This window comes from Hypanus sabinus, chromosome 6, assembly GCF_030144855.1.
Source record: "Hypanus sabinus isolate sHypSab1 chromosome 6, sHypSab1.hap1, whole genome shotgun sequence".
NCBI lineage: Eukaryota > Metazoa > Chordata > Chondrichthyes > Myliobatiformes > Dasyatidae > Hypanus > Hypanus sabinus.
The window spans coordinates 67,568,584-67,583,996 of record NC_082711.1 but is presented as its reverse complement, the minus strand read 5'-3'; the positions used below and the strand labels follow the sequence as shown (position 1 = coordinate 67,583,996).

General features: G+C 34.7%; 1 protein-coding gene across 1 annotated transcript in view; it reads right to left on the bottom strand.

The window, feature by feature from the left end:
- Window positions 1-15,413, bottom strand: part of tbc1d5 (TBC1 domain family, member 5) — a 469,693-nt gene that overhangs the window by 68,310 nt on the left and 385,970 nt on the right. The window contains exons 19-20 of the mRNA XM_059972347.1: window positions 9,060-9,307; window positions 604-669 (exon numbers count right to left, since the gene is read on the bottom strand). Coding sequence (XP_059828330.1) covers window positions 604-669; window positions 9,060-9,307 — 314 coding nt within the window. The remainder of the gene's footprint in view (window positions 1-603; window positions 670-9,059; window positions 9,308-15,413) is intronic.

The window sequence follows — 15,413 nt, the reverse complement described above, 5'->3', positions numbered from 1 at the left end:
TTCAGACAGGAAAAGTAGCTTGACATGAATTAAGTCTGTTTCAGGAATGTCTGAATTGTGCAGTGGGTAAAGTTTTAATATTACTGACTCCAGAAGAGCTTCCTGCTGTATTTATGAATTTCACTATTACATACCAGGAAGTGTGTAAGAAGAGTCCAGTCAAGAAGAGGGAACCAGGAATTGCAGAAGATTAATGAGGCCAGGGTAATGTAAGGTAGACAGCAACAATGAGTGTGGTATTTTAAGAGATTTAATTTAGTGCAGCAAAGAAAAAATGAGATTGATGTATTCTATCTCACATAGCAAACAGATCTGTCATCACATACTTCCTGCAGAGTGGCAACTATTATTATTAATATATAATACATAATAAAGTGCCAAAACCTAAATTGTCAGGTAAACATGCAAACAAGCACACTAACACCGATATGTTGAAATACATGTATTTATTGAACAACACTGCCCCACAGTGGCGAATGCCTGACAATGGACCATGAATGAAATGAATGAAATAGCACATAGCAACAAACCACAAAATGCCTCAATGATCACAAACAACTACAAAAGCCAACTAATGAAGCAGACTACTACAGTGGTTTTTACCTGGAAGCTCAGTAATAGTCTTGACAGGGATACAAGCCTTAGCATCATCTCCTGTAACTATCTGTCCTAGTAAATAAGAAAAGTTATTTGCACAGACAGGATCAAATTTTTAAAGACTTTTATATTTTTCATGTGGTAATTGTTCTTTCTTCAGGAAATTCATTACAGGAAGAACTTCATAACAGTGCAGTATAGCTCAGTGTTAAAAATATGAGGAACTAATCTAAAAGACAGATTAACTATTACTGATGAAAACCAGAAACATTATAGTTCAATACTTTAAAAAAATCATTTCTCTCTCCATCATAATAGTGAGGGTCAAGTTATATCTCCCTGGAAACATCATAACAGAATCTAGCCCAGTGCAAGTTCTCACACACAAACCTCTTTCCAGGTTAGCAAACAGACACAAAAGCCTGACAGATTCTTTCCTGTATCCAAGAGGCTCAATTTTAAAACCACAAATCCAAACAAGTTCACTCAACTCAGAAATAAACCAGGAATCAATAAATTACTGGATTTTACTGTGAATATTAATTCCATTTCTCCACAGATGCAGCCTGCCGTTGAGCATTTCTAGTATTTTCTGTTTTAAAGTCAGACTGGGAACTATATTTACTTATTAAGTTACCAGGTCAACTAGACAAGAAGTACTTGCAGGCATCTGACAGCATTAGCATCTCAGTCAAATGCAATTCTGTCACTAAAGCCTCAAACAGGCTACTGGATAGCACAGCTTTTCCATTCTAAAGACCAGGACTGCCTTTTCACCACATAGTCACTCAGACTCAAACTGTCACTGTGTCACTACTAGTCCATAAGACTCAGTTTCTTAGAATATTGACTCCTTGAGCCTTTGGTTGAGCCAGCTTTAATATTTTCAATTTACAATCTTTTGTAGCTTCTTAATCTTATTAGACTTAATTCTATTACATTGCTGTTATTCATCCTGTTTGGTTATTCAACTAAAGATATACTTAAGTAACTGGAAATGTGATCTAGAAGTTCTATGACTCACTCACTGCTACTGCCCTGTTTGTTATTAAGAGGTCTATTTTCTTCCAACTGAATGACTTAAAAGAATTTACATGCATGCATGCTTCTAATAAACAAGTGCACCAGAAACAGAGCAGAATTAGGCCATCTGGCTCCTCAGACCTCACCAGTATGATCATGGCTGACTGTTGGCAATTCCTTTTCTGTGCTAGCTCCATAATATTTTCTATCTCCCAATCTTTCAGAAATTTATTTATTTTCACTTAATTATCCTCAGTCATCTAGCATCCTCAACCCTGAGATCAGAAGAAATGTCTTGAAAAGATATTCCTATGCATCTCAGTTTTAAATGACTTGCCCCTTATTTCATAACCATACCCACTTTCCCATTAATGGAAACATTTACAGTCATGCCACCGTAGAATCTTACACGCTTAAATAAAATTGCTCCACATTTCTCTAAACTCTAAAGAATACAGGTCTAACTTTTGTATCGATTCATATTAGCACAGTACTCTCATCCTATAAGGCCATAAGGTATAGGAACAGTAGGCCATTCAGCCCATCGAGTCTGCTCCGCCATTCAATCATGGGCTGATTCAATTCTTTCAGTCATCCCCACTCCCCTGCCTTTTCCACATACCCTTTAATCAGGAACCTATTTATCCCTGCCTTAAATGTACCCAATGACTTGGCCTCCACAGCTGCTCATGGCTACAAATTCTATAGATTTACCACCCTGACTAAAGTAATTTCTCTACATTCCTGTTCTAAATGGACATCCTTCAATCCTGAAGTTGTGTCCTCTTGTCCTAGACTCCCCTACCACGGGAAATAACTTTGCCATATCTAATTTGTTCAGGCCTTTTAACATTCGGAATGTTTCTATGAGATCCCCCCCTCCCCTCATTCTCCTGAACTCTAGGGAATACAGACCAAGAGCTGCCAGGCGTTCCTCATACAGTAACCTTTTTATTCCTGGAATCACTCTCGTGAATCTTCTCTGAACCCTCTCTATTGTCAGTATATCATTCCAAAAATAAGGAGCCAAAACTGCACACAATACTCCAAGTGTGGATTCACGAGTGCCTTATAGACCCTCAACATCACAACCCTGCTCTTATATTCTATACCTCTAGAAATGAATGCCAACATCACCTTCTTCACCTGGAAGTTAACCTTTAGGGTATCCTGCACAAGGACTCCCAAGCCCTTTCGATCTCAGCATTTTGAATTCTCTCCCTATCTAACTAATATTTCTTCCACCAAAGTGCATGACCATACTCATTCCAATATTGAATTTCATTTGCTACTTCTTTGCCCATTTCCCTAAACTATCTAAGCCTCTCTGCAGGCTGTTTCCTCAACACTACCCACTCCTCCGCCTATCATTGTATCAGTGGCAAATTTAGCCACAAATCCATTAATCCCATAGTCCAAATCATTGACATACATTGTAAAAAGCAGTGGTCCCAACACTGACTCCGGTGGAACTCCACTGCTAACCGGCAGCCAGCTGGAATGGGATCTCTTTATTCCCACTCTTTGTTTTCTGCCAATCAGCCAATGCTCCACCCATGCTAGTAACTCCCCTGTAATTCCGTGGGCTCTTATCTTGCTAAGTAGACTCATGCTAAGCCTTATGATTCTCTTTTGGATTGCCGGCAGTGCTAGTGTATCTTTTCTTAAACTAGGGGACCAAAACATTTCACTCTACTCCAAGTATATACCATATTACCTCCCCCATATTAAATTCTATTTGCTCAGATGAAGGGTCTCAATGTGAAATGTTGACTGTCCATTTCCCTCCTCAGGTACCGTCTGACCTGCTGAGTTCTCAAACAGTTTGTTTTCCCCTCCAGATTCAGGCATCTGCAGCTTCTTCCATCTCTACTTGCTAAGATCTTGTGCACTCAGGCAACCCATCTATACCTTGTTGCAAAGTCTGAATGATCGCAACTAAGTGTTTTTCCACCCACCCACCTATTTTCACATTGTTAGCAAACTTAGATGTCCTGCGTTCTGTCTCCTCTTCCAAATTATAAAACCAAGCAGCACAGAAATAGATCCTTTTTGTCCATTTCTTTGAAGCTGATGCTTCCCAGATATACTAACCCCATCTGCCTGTATTATACCTGCGCCTCTCTATGCCCTTTTATCCTTTTAATCTCTTTTAAAAACAAACTTCTGTGTGAAAACCTTACCCTTCATATCTACTTTAAGTATCTCCCTCTCATCTTAAACCTTGTTCGATACTCCCCTGCTCTCCATTTGAGGCAATATCCTGATGAGTCTCTTTGGCACTCTTTCTCTATTGCTTCAAGATCTTTCCTATTATTAATAAATAATGCATAATAGAAGGCCAAAAATTGATCCTTTGGGCATTCCTTCCTTCCAGACCAAAAAAGACCAATTTATTCTGTCACACTCTTCAATATAACAGAGTTTTCAACTGGAGTCAGCACACTTGCCCTCATGTCTACTGGCCTTAATGTGCACAAGTCTTTATGTGGAAGCCTTATTGAATGCCTTCCAGAGGATCCAATGTACCACATCTACTCTATCAACTCTGCTTGTAATATCATCAAAACATTCCGGCAAATATTTCAAACATGATTTCCTTTTCATAAAGCAATGCTGATAGAGTCCTATTGTATTCAGTTTTTTTTTCCCTAAAGGAAGAGCTACTTCTTCCACAATTATGGACTTCTTTTATTCTTCCCAATAACTGGCCTACAGTTTCCTGTTGACACTGTTCTTGAAATCGGAGTTTTGAAAAACTTCAACCAATTGCTTTTCTATCTGCACAACCACTTCCTTTAAAGCCCACAGATGCAGGTCATCAGGTCTTGGCAACCTGTTTGCCTTTAGTCCCAAAAGCTTTTGCAATACATTGTCCCTCAGATATAACCCATTATTATTTGTTCCCTCTGATTTGAAACTAGTCCATCTGTTTTCTTTGGGATATTTGGAGTGCCTGACATCTATTGATTTAAATTTCTGCATTTTCCTTGTTTTCCATTATTCACATCTACCTATTCTACCTTCTTTTAATATATTCATAACATTTCATGTTTGTTACTTACCAGCTTACTCTCACTAGCAATTTTCTTCCTCATTAACTTATTACTGTTCTGCTGCTGGTTTCTGAAAAATTCCCAGTCCTCATTATATATTCAAGTGTTAATATTTTTCTTAACCTCCTTTGTTAACCATCTTTCTTACTGAGTTGCCCTTTCTGATTGGGTTGGGTTTTTGCTGAGAAGAATGAAATAAATATCCCCTGCTTGATCCCTTAGTTTATGTTCCCAGTCTGTTCTAGACAAATTTTGCTTTTGTCCTTGTAAATGCCCTTATAAAAATTGAGGATGTAACTTTGGATTTGAGGGTTCAGCCTCAAACTGTAGAAGCTATGAACCAGTTATTTGATGTAGGCTATTTGGTATGTATAAGTAAGAATGTCACTAGTAAAATCTGATGGTTCTGGAAAAAATAAATTAATACTCATTTCTCAAATCAACTAGAGGATCTTTGTCCAATCTAAGCCCATCAGCCCATACAAGGTTCATATCCCTCTATTCCCTGTCCATTCATTTGCCTGGTTAAATGCTTCTTAAATATTACTATTGTAGCTGCTTTTACCACCTCCCTTGGTAGTGTATTCCAGGCAACAGCTACTCTGTATAAAAAAATTGCCTCATAAATCTTTACACTTCTCCCCTCTCACCTTAAACCATACTTTGCTTTGCACTGTAACACTTCCATTTGTTGTTACATCAACAGTAACTACACTTCACAATATTTAATGGGCAATCAAGTTTCCTGCTGCTTTCTAAGGTTGTGAAATGCATTATAAATTTAAGTTTTTATTTAGTCCTGTCTGGTGTCTTATTACAATAGCTCCTTTTTGCCTTTAAAGCTCTCTCTTTGATACTTCTTAAAAACTGCTACAATTGTATTCATTCAAATAAATGATCACCAATCTGAAATGTTAATTTCAACCTCTCTATTGATTAGTGTCTCCAGCAATTTCTGTATGTATGCTGATTTTCAGCACCCACTGTATTCTGGTTTTATGATTAAACACATTATCTGTTCTTTTCAGTAGACCATAATGATGTTAACAAAGAAGTATTTAAATAGTTCACTCACCAAGTCAGAGTTAAAAACATATTCAAATTCCAACTGGATTGCTTTTGTGTAAAGCCTTGTGGATTCAGTGGGCCAAAAGGCCTCTTTCCACATTGTAATCTTTCTGTGACTCAGACAGATTGGTACCACTTACAGCTATTGAGTTGAGCTGTTGAAACTGTTTAAAATTTGTTCATTTCTGAAACTGTTTTCTTCAGGTAGTACTATCTGCTAGTTTTGTTATTGTGTACCTAAATTTGATAATAGGACTTCAAAGCATACCAAGGTGGGAGAAGTGTCTGAATTTTTCAAACAAAAAATCACAACTAGTTCACTGATGTCAGTTAAGGTTGGTGAAGGTAAATGATCAAGTATGATTTTCCTTTTCATTCTGGCTAATTGCTCAGCATCGGCGAGACACGCTGATACTTTACGGCAGCAAATTAAACTATTAACTACACTGTTAATTTTGCTTTTTCTGGACTATGATCACTGCAATCTACAGCCCGTAATTTTCCTTGGAGAGGTGTGCTTTTGAACTGTCTGTATAACCTGGCATTTTTGCGGTATCCTGAAGGATCTAGTGAACTGGACTCTTGAGAATGTCTTTGTTGGAGTGGACTTTGAGCTGGATCGAAGTGGTGGAGTTCAGGCCTGAGAGAGAAAGTAATGAACCAATGTTTGGCCACTGCTGGAGTGGACTTGGCACCAGATTGAAGCGGTGAGGCCTGGGCCCAAGGACAAAAAATGAACTAATGTGTGGCCAATTTTGGAGCAGAGCCAGATTAAGAGACTGAGGTGCTAAGGCCGAAGGTGAAAGCAAATCAGCGTACATCTCACTATTCCCTGAGGTTTACTCGCCTTACTGCTGAACGGGCTCTGTGGCTGTGGATTCACTTTCGGGGATTCTGCAGGTCATGTTCTCTGTAATAATTGTTTATTTTTTTATTGTTTGCACTATTGATTCTAACCCCCCACCCCCCCCGCCACACTGGGTCCTTATCATGTAGAGTTTTTTATGGGTTGCCTGCAAGACAGAATATCAAGGTTGTATATAGTATATATATTTCGATATTTTAATCTTCCCTGCCTCTAGTGTTAAAATTAATTGGTTTATAGTTCACTAGACATGTTATTTCCCTTTATCTGAATTGTTAATTATCTGCCAATCTTTCAGCACTACACCTTAAGTTCTGTTAATACATACAATGGTTTTTTTGCCAGCTACTTAGTTGTGTCAAACTGTTACCAGTGGTTAATAAAAGTGGTCCCTTAGGTACCTCCTCAATGCAACTGAAGATTGGTTACAAAGCCAAATTTGCCAGTGATGTCCAGCTGCTGAGAATCATTGAAAAACACATCAGACAACTCTCATTTTCATTGAACATTGGCATGCTTTTTTTTCTTTCAACACTTATGATTTTGAAGAATTAAATGGAAGCTTCCTGTCTGAATTACCAATATTAAAGCTTGATTCATCTAACCCAGAACTTGAAGAAGAAACTGGTGCTTCTTTTGTGAAAAACATTATGCATAAAATGTTTTTGATATATTTTGTTTGAAAATTTGAAAAAATAAACAACGTAGACCTGAGGCACCAGCTACTGTATATGTTTCATTTAGAATTAAAATGCAGAGAATGCATTTAATGGTTTATTTGCCCTGAGCTCCAGAATGTGTTTTTTTATTTTCAGAAAATTAATTAGTTATAAACCCTTTAGTTTTCTCTCAACTGCACTTAATTTTAATCAAACCAATTTCATTGTGAATGCCTAAAGTAGTAATCTTAAATGCCAGAAAAATAGTGTTCCACTAAGCATTCACATCCACTCACTGGAGTAACTACAACTGGCAATACTTAATTCAATAAATATAAATTAATGGTTATATGATCATTATTATTTCATAAGTTACATTTGGAGTTATCCATAGTCATTTCTAAGTCAATAAAGAAATGAGATGCCTTTTCTTAGCTCAAACAGCAATAGAACAGTAAATTAGAAGTTAGTTAATTACAATAAAACAAATGCTACATTAAAAAGAAAATGTATGATTTTATGCAAGTCTGACTACTAATCACTTTGGTTGCTTTACGTTTCATTGCCTACAGGCTGAAAGCTTATTCTTCCAAATCATTTTTAAATGTATCGTTTTCCTGCAGTTCCATCTTCAAATTATTTATTGTTTACTGTAGTAACTGGTACAAGTTTCATTGTTATTCTGTAAATTTACTTTCTGTTCAGGATCAAAAAACTTCAGTCAAGGAAGTTTGAGATAAGCTACACATTCACTGTAAAGCTGGATTGCTATTCCACAGGCATGACATTGAATCCTACAATTGACTTGGAAAAGAAGATTATCATCAAATCTCTGATTCACAATAGTAGTTGACTCCTAATAGTTTGAAAGTGCTTTTTTAATTCATTTTGTGAGTTCATACAGGGAGTAATTGCAGATGAAGATGTATAAATTTATCAATCTCCTTTATAAAAATGATCAATGAGAAGTCTTTGGTAGTGATCATGATCTAGTACCATCTGATACTTGTAAAAGAGATCTAAAAGAAGGGTGTAAAGGAAATTTTCTACAGTAAGAAAACAATTAACTTCACAATTAAACCTCAGCATATCAAACATCATTCTCTAAAAAATATCTAGAGAAACTCGAACTCTTTAGTTTAGAATAGAGGTCTTTGAGACATTACCTTATTATAAGAGACATGAAGGGTTGCAATTGCTGGCAATCCGAATCAAAAGTCATGGGGTACTATAACTACATATGGAGAATTCCCGAAAGGGAATCTCACAATGCATTGATATGACACCATTAATGTGAATCCACAGAGCTGGATACATTTATGATACTGCAGGAATAGCTTAATAGGTTTATGTTAGCAAAAAATAAAAACTGCCTAATATCACTTCCCAGCTCTTGGATCATAGCTTCGGCATATCAAGTGTTCATCTTGGTGCATTTTAAACCAATGATTATTTTTGCCCCCAACGTCTTTTTAGACAGAGTACCAGATATCAACAGCCTAGTGGGCAAAGTGTAAACTCTATTTAACAAGTGTTCCATGTAGATCCTTAATTTTAAAAAATGGCCAAACTTAAGTTAAGCATTTAGAGAATGTGATTTGCAATTTTCAAGGAGCATTGCATATCGAACTTTGTTAGAACTCTGGCAACTCCAGTTGGTTCCGGGTCTGCCAACTGTGTCTCAAAATGCTAAATTGCAAATGAACTCTGAGACAACAAAACAACTGTGTAATGAATTATTTAGTTACTGTATCACTAAGGTATTGTAGAATCTGATATAACATTGATTACCTTTGCTAAGTTGTACTGGCATACTTTCAGATTTCATCATTCGTTGTTGTTGATGTTGATGGGTGTGTTCCACCATTACTTTTTGAGAAGGTGGTTGGGGTGAAGGACTGCTGCTGTAGTTTGTCCCAACACTTTGTAAACTACTGGTACCTCCAACTAAGATAGCTGGATTTATCAGCCTCCGTCCAAAGTTCATTAAGCTGCTGGACACCTTATTGATGTTGAGAGGAGCAACCTTTGCCCCAGCACTGAAAAAAATATTGAAGGATGCACTTTAATATATTCCTTTATCAACTTAACAGCATCAGCAATCAATTTGAGAACCAAAGTATCAGGTGAAATTGCTAAAAACATTAATCCATGAACAAATGCATTTTTGAGATGTATTTTAGGGATAACTTCTTTATATAGGTTATGGTCAAAACGTGGAAATTTTTTATGTAGAAATATGTAGATATTCAGAAAGTCAAAAGCATTTGCTCACTAGTGCAGTAATATTGGCTACTATACTTCCATTGTATGGCTACCCCATCGTAGTGATAATCTCTTTTCAATGGTGAACCAATTGTCTCTGCTGCCAGATCAGTTAATTCTGTTATTTATCCTCAAAAGTATACGACAGGAAAAAAAAAATCACTTTGGGAAACTTCATCTACCACTGACTGCAGATCAATGCCCCTGAAATTGCTGTAGTCTAATCTGCTCCTTTAAATCTGTACATGTATGGAATAATGCCTCAGCACCACTGTTGGAAAATAGATTCATTAACCCATGATATGGGAGGAAATCAAACTGTATAGAGGGATCAAAATGTCTAAAAGGAATATAGATAGTTTAAGCTAATGGGCAGAAATTCATCAGGAAATACTCAACGTGGGAAAACACAAGTTCAGGAAGAATAGGAATGCAGATTTTTAAAAATAGTGCGGCTATAACACGTTGCTATTTAGTGGATGCGGGCAGCTTCATATATGAAATTCAGAACATAAATGTCTCACCATTCTCATATAGGCTTTTGAGGGAGCCTGAAAAGGTGAAACTGAAACAATGATTTTTCCCTTGTGAAGGAATCTAGAACTGGGATGGATTTTAGACCTCATCTCCACATTCCTGTTTACTCCCAGGACGTACATAATTCAAAATTATTCAAAGTCGCAGCTTGCACCTTCCTTTCAAAAGGATCAAACTTCACAGAGATAAGAAAACTCATCCATCTCAAACAGGTAACATCCCTTCTAGTTTTAAATTCACCCACAAGAGTAAATATCCTTTTCATTTCCATCCCTTAGGTTCACACATACTTTTTAAAAATTTTTTTTAATTGAATTTTCAAATAGGTTACAGAAAGAAAAAAAAAAAGAAAAAATAAAGAAAGAAAGAGTGCCTGGATATCAGAAGATCCCCACATGCTCCACGGAGTTCATAATAGCTTTAATATGTATATTTATTTCTTTCCCCAGATAACCAATAATTTTACCTTTGGAGCACCTATATATTTAATCCTATTTTTTGTAAATAAGAGCACCAAATTTTCAGAAATATTTCATATTTATCTCTTAAATTGTAAGTAATTTTTTCAAGTGGAATGCAGCTAAAAATTTCATTCTTCCAACGATCTATACTTAAGTATGAATCCGATTTCCAAGTAACTGTAATAGCCTTTTTGGCTACTACATTTATTTATTTTAGGATGTTACCTGGGTTTTAGGATGTTACCTGGGTTTCAGCACTTAAGTTACAGAGAAAGGTTGAACAAGTTAGGTCTCTATTCATTGGAGCGTAGAAGGTTGAGGGGGGATTTGATTGAGGTATTTAAAATTTTGAGAGGGATAGATAGAGTTGACGTGAATAGGCTGTTTCCATTGAGAGTAGGGGAGATTCAAACAAGAGGACATGATTTGAGAGTTAGGGGGCAGGAGATTAAGGGAAACATGAGGGGGTATTTCTTTACTCAGAGAGTGATAGCTGTGTGGAATGAGCTTCCTGTAGAAGTAGTAGAGGCCAGTTCAGTTGTGTCATTTAAGGTAAAATTGGATAGGTATATGGACAGGAAAGGTGTGGAGGGTTATGGGCTGAGTGCGGGTGGGTGGGACTAGGTGAGATTAAGAGTTCGGCACGGACTAGGAGGGCCGAGATGGCCTGTTTCCGTGCTGTGATTGTTATATGGTTATATGGTTACTGCCAAAGCAATTTTTATGAATTCTTTCTGATATTTATTCCATTAGGATTTCAATTTTATCCCTTCAATATTGCCCTGTAAAAATAATGTTGGATTATGTGGAAGTTGTATTCCAATAATTTGTTCCAGTAAAACTCTTAAATTTGTCCAAAAAGGTTGAATTTTAAAACAAGACCAAGTAGAATGTAAAAAAGTACCAATTTCTTGATTACATCGAAAACATTGATCAGATAAATTTGAATTTAATCTATTTATTTTTTGTGGTGTAATTATATATTTGATGTAAAAAGTTAATTGCACTAAACTTAGTCGAACATTTATTGTATTTGTCATATTGTCAAGACAATCTTGACCAACTTGTTTCATCAATTTTAATATTCAAATCAGTTTCCCATTTTTGTCTTAACTTATGAATTCCTTGTTTAATTGCCTGTTCTTGAATCAAATTATACAAACCAGAAATAATTTTTAAAATTTTTCCTTTATGAATTAAAGTTTCTATTTCATTAGGTTTCGGCAATAACATTGTTTGACCCAGTTTATCTCTTAAATAAGCCCTTAATTGGAAATAACAGAAAAGAGTGTTATTTGATATTTTATATTTATTCTTTAATGGGTCAAATGACATTAATATACCTTCAAAACAATCTCCTATATATCTAATCCCTTTGTGAAACCAGTTATATAAAAGTTGATTATCAATTGTAAAAGGGATAAGTTTATTTTGAATTAAAGGTCTCTTTGCTAATAAAGATTTCTTTATCTCATCATCAACATTTATCTTATTCCATAAATCAATCAAATGTTTTAGTATAGGAGATTCTTTCTTTTCCTGTATCCATTTAGATTTCCATTTATATATAAAATCTTCTGGTATATTTTCTCCTATTTTATCTAATTCTATTCTAATCCATGACAGTTTATCTTCATCAAAAAAAGATGCAATAAATCTGTTGATTTGCTTTGTAATAATTCTTAAAATTTGGTAATTGTAACCCTCCTAGGTCAAATCTCCATGTCAATTTTTCCAACAATATTCTTGACATCTTACCTTTCCAAAGGAACTTCCTCACACATTTACTTAACTCTTGAAAAAACTTCTGCGGTAATTGTATTAGTAGTGTTTGGAATAAATATTGTAATCTAGGGAATATATTCATTTTTACAGCATTGACTCTACCTATTAATGTTATTGGTAACATCATCTATTTATCAAGATCCTCTTGAATTTTTTTCAATAATGGCAAATAATTTAGTTTATATAAATTCTTTATATCATTATCAACTCTTATACCTAAATACTTTATACCATTTATCAGCCATCTAAATTGAGTTACTAATCGACATTGACTATAATCTCCTTTAATAAGGGGTAGAATTTCACTTTTATCCCAATTTATTTTGTACCCTGATATTTTCCCATATTCTTCCAATCTAGAAGATAATTTACGCAACAAATGCAATGGGTTAGTTAGATAAATCAGAACATCATCAGCAAATAAGTTAATCTTACATTCCTCCTGATTAACTCTGAAACCCATAATATCTGAGTCAGTTCTAATTAATTCAGCTAATGGTTCTATCGCCAACACAAATAAAGCAGGTGATAAAGGACAACCTTCTCTAGTTGACCTTGTTAACTGAAATGATGTTGAAATTTGGCCATTTGTCACCATTTTAGCTTTGGGGTTAGTATTAAAGGTTTTAATCCATTTTATAAAAATACTCCTAATCCATATTTTTCCAATACCTTAAATAAAAAATCCCATTCCAATCTATCAAATGCTTTTTCTGCATCCAAAGCAACTGCCACACTCATTTCTTCCCTCTTTTGTGCCAAATAAATTATGCTAAGTAACCAAATTACATTATCTGCCGATTGTCTATTTTTAATAAATCCTGTTTGGTCCATGTGTATTAATTTTGTTAAGTATTTAGATAATCTATTAGATAAAATCTTTGCTATTATTTTATAGTCTGTGTTCAACAAAGAAATAGGTCTATATGGTGTTGGTTTTAGAAGATCTCTGTCTTTTTTTGGCAATACTATTAAAATAGCTGTCAAAAAAGATTCTGTAAGTTTATGCGTTCTTTCCGCTTGGTGTATTAGCTCCATAAAAGGAGGAATTAATAAATCTTTAAACTTTTTCTAAAATTCAGGTGGAAAACCATCTTCTCCTAGAGATTTATTACTCTGAAGTGATCCTAGAGCTTCTTCGACCTCTTTTAAAGTAAAAGGCACATCTAATCCCTTCTGTTCTTCCAAATTCAATTTTGGGAGAGTTATTTGTGATAAAAACCTTTCTATCTCAACAATATCATTTTGTGATTCTGATTGATACAGTTCAGAATAAAATTTTTTAAAAGTTTCATTGATTTCTAAAGGTTTATAATTAATTTTATTTACACTTGTTCTAATTGCATTTATCGTTTTGGAGGCCTGGTCTGTTTTTAACTGCCAAGCAAGAATCTTGTGTGATCTTTCACCTAGTTCATAATATCTCTGTTTAGTTCTCATAATTGCTTTTTCTGTTCGGTATGTCTGAAGTGTATTATATTGTAGCTTCTTATTAACAAGTTGTCTTTGTTTTTCTTCTGTCATATATCTTTGAGATTCTTTTTCTAATTTTGTAATCTTTTTTTTCAATTGATCTATTTCTACCATATATTCCTTCTTAATTTTAGAAGTACAACTTATTATCTGGCCTCTCAAATATGCCTTCATCGCTCCCCATAATATAAATTTATCATCAACTGAATGAGAGTTTGTATCTAAAAAAAACTGAATTTGTGTTTTCATAAAATCACAAAAATCTTGACGTTTTAATAATATTGAATTAAATCTCCATCTGTAAATCGATTCCTCCTTATCCATCATTATCATTGTCATTATCAAAGGGGAATGATCTGACAATATTCTTACTTTATATTCTATATTTTTCACTCTGGTTTGAATATTCGCTGATAGTAGGGAAAAATCTATCCTTGGATAAGTTTTATGTCTATTTGAATAAAATGAATAATCTCTTTCTTTTGGGTTAATTCTTCTCCATATATCAATCAAATTTAAATCTTTCATCAATGATAAAGTTAATTTTGCTACTTTTGATTTTGTAACAACCTTTGTTGACCTATCTAAAACTGGGTCTAGACAAAAGTTAAAGTCTCCACCTATTAATATTTTATCGTGTGCGTCAGCCAAGTTCAAAAAAGCCTCTTGTATAAATTTTACATCATTTTCATTTGGTGCATAAATATTCATAAGAGTCCATAGTTCTGAAAATATTTGACAATGTATAATTACATATCTTCCCGCAGAATCAATTAATACATTTTGTATTTTAATTGGTAAAGTTTTGTTGATCAAAATTGCAGCTCCCCTCGCTTTTGAATTAAATGAAGCTGCTATAACATTTCCGACCCAATCTCTTTTTAATTTCTGATGTTCTATCTCTGTCAAATGTGTTTCTTGTATAAAAGCTATATCTATTTTCATTTTCTTAATGTATGTTAAAATTCTTTTTCCTTTCACTGGTCCATTAAGCCCATTAACATTAAAACTTTAAAACTTCAGTAAATTAGTCATTATTTTAATGGGATTACTCCAGTCTATAATAATATATAATATTTCAACCCTCATAGTATCTTGGGGAATTATTTTAAAATTCTCCATGTTGCTATGCGCCTCCCCGCTGATCATCCAGGCAAAGAAAGAAAAATAAAAGAAAAATAGATAATAAAGTAAAAAACCCAAAAAACCCCCCTGCTAATGTTGTGAATGAAAAAAAAAACACAACATTACTCCCCTCCATTGTGTGGGTCATGGCAAACGCCATGATTACACACGTGAATCCCATAGTGACCAATCCGAAGTTTCCCCAGCTCCCCCATAACATGAAAAAAGTATATATAAGAGAAGAAAAAATAATATCACTACTCTCAATTAATATTTCTCAAATTTTTACCTATCACCCCCTGTATCATATAATTAAAAGTATACTTAAATATCCTTCTGTCCTTAATGTCCATCAACTCACTTCAGTGTCCCCATCTTCATCTTTAATCTGTTTCACTTATAAATCTTTACTGCGTCTGGTGAATATTTGGAAGTTCTTGTGCAAACTCCTCTGCATCCCGATGATCAGTAAAAAATCTTCTTTTTCTGTCATCCAAAA